The 8,606-nt window shown below is 37.6% G+C and overlaps 1 protein-coding gene across 1 annotated transcript; it reads left to right on the top strand.

Moving 5' to 3' along the window:
- Window positions 1-2,341: 2,341 nt before the first annotated feature.
- TAS2R39 (taste 2 receptor member 39) lies at window positions 2,342-3,357 on the top strand. Its single transcript, XM_010379389.1, is given in 2 exon segments — window positions 2,342-2,612; window positions 2,615-3,357. Coding segments are annotated over 2 exon segments (1,014 nt in total).
- The last annotated feature ends 5,249 nt before the right edge of the window (window positions 3,358-8,606 follow it).

Genomic DNA, 8,606 nt, shown 5'->3' with positions numbered 1-8,606 from the left:
TAAGTTAAAAATATAGCCAAATAAACTAGACTTTTAAAAACTATTCCCTATGTCCTTAATGGATCAGAGTTTTCTTCATGAGCTTTCCTTAATTATTAGGTTGACGCAAAAGCAATTGTGGTTTTTGCATTTTTTTAAAGTAGTGACAAAGACCACAATTACTTTTGCACCAACCTAATATTAGAAATAGGAGTTGAATACATCCAAGATGTATTTAGGAAACTGAAGGTGCCATTTAGGAACTAGTCCAACAGTGTTACTTTAAGAAGATCATCTTTTCACCCAGAAAGGTTATTTCATCCCCCCTCAGATTGCCCCTGGAAATTTCCATGAACAAAACTCTTTCCATTGCAGGAAGCGCATTTTCCATAAGCTATGGCAAGCAAAGCATCTTCTGAAACGCCTTTGGTGATGTCTGTGGCCCCAGCTGCTGCCCACAGCCTCTGCAGCACCCTACACTGTGAAGCCAGACCCTGTCTGAGCTCTTTCTCATCCTGCTGCTCTGTCTCTGCTTCCCCTTCATTTGTCCTCTCTGTCACTGACCAGTGTTTCTTACACAGATGTTCTTCACAGTCTGCTGTGTTCTCCCTCAGCCTCGCTGTTTATGCTCTGACACTCGATTTAGGCATAGGACCTGCAGATTTTCAAATTTGAGGAGATGTGAAACTTCCATTCCCCCTCATGTCCCTCATAAAGAGCTTCTCTGAGCTGAAGGTCTTCGCTAAGGCCATACATCAACCCAGCAAGTATCTATGTACTGCCTCCTGGGTGTCCGGCATGGGCTAGGAGCTCCGAGTGGGATACATGGATAAGCAAATCAAATGCGGAAAGACGCAACAGCCTCTGAAGGGACCATGTCCTGTTTCTCCTCCCACTCTTGGAAGCCTGGATCAGCAAAAGTAGGGGAAAGCCAGTGGCCAGAAAAATCCTCTTTAAAACCGAACTGGAGGTCCTGAGATACTCTAGGCCTACTCATGCAAATGAGTAGAAACAAGCAGAGAGGAGCAGTTGTCTATTACACTGTATTCAAGGGAAATATTTGTTCAGGAATAGAGATTTTCAAATGAGATGGTAAAATTCATAACAACTCATCTAAAATCATTAATCAAGCCAGAAAACGTTTATGAGTTCTTGCCTTGTTTTTAAAAAGCTTTAAGTAAAAACCAAATGTTATAAAGATTTTCTGAAACTTCTCACCCACCAACCTTCTCTTTATGAACATTACTTCATCATTATTTTAAAGTTATATACATTCATAAAAGTTAATTTACTCTGAAATGAAAAGTTCATTTTATCATTATGTATCCTATGCTTACATTTTAAAATCAGAAAAAAACTTCCTTAAGATAAGAGTGATTCTTTTTTCCTTTCTTTTGGTTTTAATATTCCAAAATTGGATGAATTGGGGCATTGCTTTTACTCTCAGCACCCTACGCTTACCTTGTTAGGAACTAGGGAGTTTTACCTTCAACTCTTATTTTCCTAGTTTTGCTTAAAATGAAAGGTGAATGTGTGTGTGTGTCTGTGTGTGTATGATCTTTTACATATAATTAAATTTATTACCTCTCAAGTAATTTACTTTGAAAAGAGAGTCCTATCTCTTGAAAATCAGTGTCTTCTTTCTTTATTGATTTTTCTTTAGAGGGGTAGGGACATAAAAGTCTACCAGGAAAAAAAAGTCACAGTGGAATCAACCCTGCATTTAGTCTTGGGCACACAAAAGAATCCACAGGTCTAGGCAGCATAACGTGGTGGATAAGAGAAGGAACTCTGGGACCAGGTGACTTGGGTGTGAATCCCAGTTCTTTCACGCTCTAGTTGTGTGATGTTGGCCACGTTATTTAACCTCTGTATGCCTTAGTTTCTTCATCTGCAGAATGGAGGTAGTAGAAGCACATGCTCATAAGGTTATTGTGAGGTTTAAATGTAGTCATTATAAATAAATAATTTGAACACTTCCTAGCACAAAATAAGAAGTGTGTGTGTGTAGCAGTTATTTTCAGTCATTTTCTGCAGTCACAAGTGAAAGTAAGTTAAATGATAACTCAGTCAACCAATGTTCAAATTAACTGAAGCTACCAAAGAACACGGACCTCAGTACCATGTTGGCTGCTTTTCAAGAGAGTCTACTCAAGTGCTTCCCTGGGCCTCATTATTGAACTACTACCAACATATTCAAAAATAGGGAGAGGACTAGAAACCAAATCCTTCCAATATTTGCATCTCTAGATGTAGAGCTAAGAATTCTGAAATAAACAAATAGAGTTAATTTGGAAATGATGCATCAACTGCTTCCTCCTGTGACACGAATACTGGGAGTTATCAAGAATCTGCCCATCAAATGCTAGGGAGATGTTTTCCTCCAGACACCAAAGAGAAGCAACAGCTCAGGATGATTAAACTCTGCGATCCTGCAGAAAGTGAATTGTCGCCATTGCTCATCACCTTAACTTTAGCAGTTTTACTTGCTGAATACCTCACTGGTATCATTGCAAATGGGTTCATCACGGCTATACGTGCAGCTGAATGGGTTCAAAATAAGTCAGTTTCCACAAGTGGCAGGATCCTGGTTTTCCTGAGTGTATCCAGAATAGCTCTCCAGAGCCTCATGATGTAGAAATTACCATCAGCTCAACCTCCCTAAGTTTTTATTCTGAAGATGCTGTATATTATGCATTCAAAATAAGTTTTATGTTCTTAAATTTTTGTAGCCTGTGGTTTGCTGCCTGGCTCAGTTTCTTCTACTTTGTGAAGATTGCCAATTTCTCCTACCCTCTTTTCCTCAAGCTGAGGTGGAGAATTTCTAGATTGATACCCTGGCTTCTACGGCTGTCTGTGTTTATTTCCTTCAGTCACAGCATGTTCTGCATCAACATCTGCACTGGGTATTGTGACAATTCTTTCCCTATCCACTCTTCCAACTCCACTGAGAAAACATACTTCTCTGAAACCAGTGTGGTCAGTCTGGCTTTTTTCTTTAACCTGGGGATTGTGATTCCTCTGATCATGTTCATCCTGGCAGCCATTCTGCTGATCCTCTCTCTCAAGAGACACACCCTACACATGGGAAGCAATGCCACAGGGTCCAAGGACCCTAGCATGGAGGCTCACATTGGGGCCATCAAAGCTACCAGCTACTTTCTCATTCTCTACATTTTCAATGCAGTTGCTCTGTTTATCTACCCGTCCAACATGTTTGACATCAACAGTCTGTGGAATACTTTGTGCCAGATCATCATGGCTGCCTACCCTGCCAGCCACTCAATTCTACTGATTAAGGATAACCCTGGGTTGAGAAGAGCCTGGAAGCGGCTTCAGCTTCGACTTCATCTTTACCCAAAAGAGTGGACTCTGTGACCAGCACCCAAGAAGACCACAGGACCTGACCTAACCGGCTCTGCCGTTCCCTCACCTAGACCTCTCTTTTCTCTCTTCTTTTCTTCTCCAACCCTCATCTGACCCTTTCCCCCTGATGTGGCTTTTTATATAGGAGATTGATCATTTCTCTTTTGCTTCATGGGTACAATATTAGTGGTGCTGTCATATTCTTTACCTGAGCCCTCTACCTCCCCTTGCTCTCTTTAAAGCAGTGATTCTACGCACTGGGCTACCCATTAGAATCTCTAGGGTTGATTTTTGAAAATACCAATGTTCAAACCCAATCTCAGATCTATTAAGTCAGAATTTCTAGTGTTAGAACTTACACAATTTTCTAAGCTCTCCAGGTGATTCTGCTATGCAGCAGGGTTGTATAACCACCAAAATAAAAGAATGTTTTGAAACTTGAGTTCCTGAAAACTCTGTTTCTCCCTCCACCTGCCTTTTAAACACATTTAGATTACTTGGGAAGGTTTCTGAGCAGAAGTTTGAAATGCATTTTGTCTCCATCTTTCAAAGATATAACCAAAATAATGTGAAACTATTTACCAAAATTAATAATGCATAAAACACCTTTCATTCTAAAAATTACTAAGAATTTTTTCTAAGCATGGTTTTGTATAAATAAGCAAAAATATGTGCAAGAGCCTCTTCACAGCTGCACTATTCATGAATGAGGGGAACTGAATGTCTGAAATGAATATTATGTTAACCTCTTTTAAATGAGATAGACGCATGTTTCCTGAGATGAAAAGATTTCCAATACATCGTGCAAAAAGCAAGGAGATATTTTATGATTCCATCTGTATTTCTTTTTTTCATGATACTTATAGATTTGTATGCATATATATGTACATACAAAGTTTCTGGACAAATATACCAAAAATAATTCACAGAGGTCTTCTGAGTGGTGTCACTGGGTATCTGGGAAATAAATGAAATACTTACAATTTATTTCATGCCTTTATGCATTGTTTGAACTACTTAGAACATGTATTCACTAATTTCAAAATTTTGAAAGATTTATATTGATTTCTATTAGAAAGAGAATCGCTAAGTAAAAAAGATTTGAGAGAAAGGATTGTGCACATTGTTTTGTTGATTGACTCTCTCACTACTGATTTTTATTAAAAATGCAAACAAATCACAAATTAAGCATTAAGCAAATCACTCTCCTATCACTACCTCTTATTTTTCCATTTTATTTGCTCAAGGGCTGCCATAGAAACATCACAGGCTTTCAATTCATTGACACTTCTATATTCTCTGTCCCTCTATCAGGCCTCTCCTCTCTTCCTTTCGTATTCAGTTTGGATTACTGGTCAATCATTATACTCACCCTTCAAAAATAGCTTCAGTATTCACAGATGAAATGAGCTGTATCTGTGATTTGCTTTGAATTAATCCAACAGAGGGCAAAGGAGTGGAGAATGGGGTGGTTTGGGTTATTCTTATGCTATTTTTTTTTAAAAACAAGGCTTCAAGCATGTGGAGTTCTTTCCACTATTCTATTTCAGAGTATGTTTGAAAATTTCCCTAATATAGCTTTTATATAAATAAATCATACAATACTCTAATTTCCTGACCCTTCTAAATGTGAAATAACCCCACATTTAAATGACTATTTAACATTCTATGTTTGCTTCTAAGCAGCTGAGTGTTACTTGAGAGTATTTCATAACTGGATGAGCTCATGTTCCTACAAATTCATGCTCCTCAGCCTCGAATGAGTAACTTCATTGAGCATTTCCATTCCATATTTCCCTAGAGAAGTCACTCATTAAAGTCCCCACAATGACTATCTCACATCTTTTCCTCAGTCTCCAAACCTTCAGTCTCTCTTCTCTCTGACCCATTTCAGCCCTTAAAATCTTCGACAGGCAACATTAGGACAATCCTCTTTTTCCCATTAGTAAATATACTAATCCACCAATTTCTGCTTATATCCCCAATATTTCAATAGAAAAGGTTCCAGTCAATGAAAAAAAAAATCATTAGACATGTTTCAACTATGTTCTACTCCCTCTATATTTTTTCTTCCTCCAAGTTTCATTTTTCTATGTGTTTTAGTTTGTTTTCTCTCATGATTGAGCCTTTCCTTAAATATCTGATGATCCTTAAATGTCAGTGCTAAAAAGTCGATTGCCAAATTTTAAAAATTCATTTTTAAATATCTTTTAGAATATAAAAACTATATTGAATCATCTATGTGAGAGGTAACTCAAAAGTAGAACATACAAACTCATTAAATAGTGCCACATTATTTCCACTGGTGAGCCAGAATGTTAGGAACAATCATGGATGTGTCTTCTGTCTTACTCACTTCATGTAACTCATCAGTAAGCCCTTGTTTCTGTCCTGTGATGTGTGTAAGTAGAGGATCATTCAATTATTAGTTGAACAAGTATTGGCTGAACACCAACTATATGGCATATTCTATTCCAGGTGCTATGTATACAATGAACAGGGCTCTTGTCATCACAGATCTTCTACTCTAGTGGGAAAGCACAGGTAATAAAACCTCGAATGAATAGCACATCATGGTGGTGGTGGATCAGCCCAGTCAGGAAGGGCCTAGATGAGTAAATAAGATATAAAGAGGTAATTGTTAAAAATATAAATCTAGGCCAGGCGCCATGGCTCACACCTGTAATCCCAGCACTTTGGGAGGCCAAGGGGGGGGGAGGGGTAGGTCATGAGGTCAGGGGTTCGAGACCAGCCTGGCCAACATGGTGAAACCCTGTCTCTAATAAAAATACAAAAATTAGCCGAGCATGGTGGTGGGCGCCTGTAATTCCAGCTACTCAGGAGGCCGAGGCAGGAGAATCCCTTGAAACCAGAAGGCAGAGGTTGCAGTGAGCTGAGCCAAGATCACAACACTGCACTCCAGCCTAGGCAAAAGAGCAAAACTCCATCTCAGGGGAAAAAAAAAATATATATATATATATATATGTACACACACACACACACACATATACATACACATACACATATATACATATATATATATAAATCTAGATAGGGGAAATAAGTTCTAGAGTTCCACAGCACTGTAGGTTGACTTACAGTTAACAATACTTTATTGTGTATTTTCAAATTGCTAGAAGAGAGGATTTTGAATGTTTCCAACACAAGAAATGTTTGAAGTGATAGATATGCAGATTACTCTGATTTGATCATCCCACATGGTACACATGTACCCCGATATCAGTGGGTCCTATAAATATGTACAATTATTACATGTTAACTAAAAATAAAACAAAATTATAAAAATAAAAAATTATAAATATAAATCAAGCATTTAGGATAATTACAAAATAAATCTAAGGAAATCAGAACATATTAAATATTGATTTGATAAATAAAATATAAAAAAGTTAAAATGGATACAAAAACTGGTTCATTGAAAAGAGTCAGTAAAGTTGGCATCATTAGCTTATGTAATCAAGAAAAAAGGCATAAATAGATAAAATAAGACATGAAAGAAAAATAACTACAAATCAGAGAAATTGCAGTACTTTTAAGAAACTATTTTGTTTAAGTCTATGCTAAAGTTTGAAAACGTATATAAGATAGATGTTCCTAGAAAAATATAATTTACTAAAATTGACTTCAAGAAAATCTCAGCAGAATAATCATCACAGTTGAGCTAGAGAAAGTGGTGAAGAGCCACTCCTCAAATAATACTGGCACCAGGTGTTCACAAGGGAATTCTACCAACTTCTTAAAAGCAGATAACATGAAGTCTATGTAAATTGTTTCACAGCACGAAAGTTAAAGGAAGCTTCCAAATTTGTTTTGTGAAATAAATATAATTTAGATATCAAAACCTAACAAAAATTGTCTCCCAGAAAACTACAAATAAACCTCACTTATCAGTGTTTATACAAAAATACTAAATAAAATTTAGTATTAAATTTAAATCCAGAATACAGGTTTATTCCATAAAAGTAAAATGGTTTAATATTAGAAAACATATCAATATAATTAACCATATAAATAATATCAAAGAGAAGAATCATATAATAATTTTCATAAGTGCTGAAAAATAAAATTCAACAACCATTCCTAATTATTTTTAAATATCTTAAAATAAAAATAAGTTATTTCCTAACATGATAAAATATATCTATCTCTTAATAGCTAGCATTTTTTTTCCTTTTTTTTTTTTTTTTTGAGACGGAGCCTCACTCTATTGTCCTGGCTGGAGTGCAATGGCACAATATTGGCTCACTGCAAACCTCCACCTCCCGGTTCAAGCAATCCTCCCACCTCAGTCTCCCAAGTAGCTGGGATTACAGACATGCACCACCATGTCCGGCTAATTTAACAGCTAGCATTGTTCTTAATTATTATTTCCATTAAATTCAGGTAAAAAGACGAAGATGTTTACCCTCACCCTATTAACTGATGTTATCCCTAGATAGTATTCAGTACAACTAGAAGAAGTGAAATTAATTTAACGAATTTTTAAAAAGTGGAAGTTTCCTGGTGTAAGTATCATTATCTGCAGATGGTTGTGTAAATAAAAAGCCCAAGAGAAGGAATTAAAATATTATTATAAATAATAAAAGCATGAAGCATGGAAGGAAAAAAATAAACAGCAACAAAAGATAAGATACTAGAGCAATAAGGTTAACAAAAAATAAGCACAACTGAAACAGGAAATTTTCCCTGACCCCTTCATAGGCCTCGCAAAGGGAGTGGCTCGTTTATTTAGCCTGCAGCTCTCAACCCCACGCAGGTGAGTGGGAGCAGGGACTGGGAGGAGTTCTTCTGGATGCTGACAGGAGCAGAACTCCTTGCAGCCCTGCAGCAGTATCTCGGGGGGTACCCATGACCCCTGGAGCCCCAGAGGGCATGTGTTACAGTGCTCTTTAGCTTTGCCATCCATGTACGGCTTTAGTGTTTAACAGCTCAGTGTGATAGCCCTCTGTATCTCGAGCTCTTGTTGGGCATCCAGGAAGCATCAGGTCGCATGAGAAAATTGAACATGGTAAATGCAGGGGATTTTATTGCTGATAAAATTTGCTCAGTGGGATGACGGGCTTGGAAGTGGATGGAGCAGGAAGGTGGTCTTCCCCTGGAGTTAGGCCATCTCCGGCCAAACTCCTCTCCAAGGTCCCGCCATCAAGCTGACCCTCTTAAGTCAAGCTGCTTCTTGTCAGTGTCAAGTTGCTTCTTCTCTTCTCTCCTCTGATGCTCTGCTGCTAGTGAAGCCAAGGGTT

The sequence above is a fragment of the Rhinopithecus roxellana genome, chromosome 6 (assembly GCF_007565055.1).
Source record: "Rhinopithecus roxellana isolate Shanxi Qingling chromosome 6, ASM756505v1, whole genome shotgun sequence".
Lineage (NCBI taxonomy): Eukaryota > Metazoa > Chordata > Mammalia > Primates > Cercopithecidae > Rhinopithecus > Rhinopithecus roxellana.
Note: the sequence above shows the minus strand (reverse complement) of the source record. Positions and strands in the feature narration are given on the sequence as shown.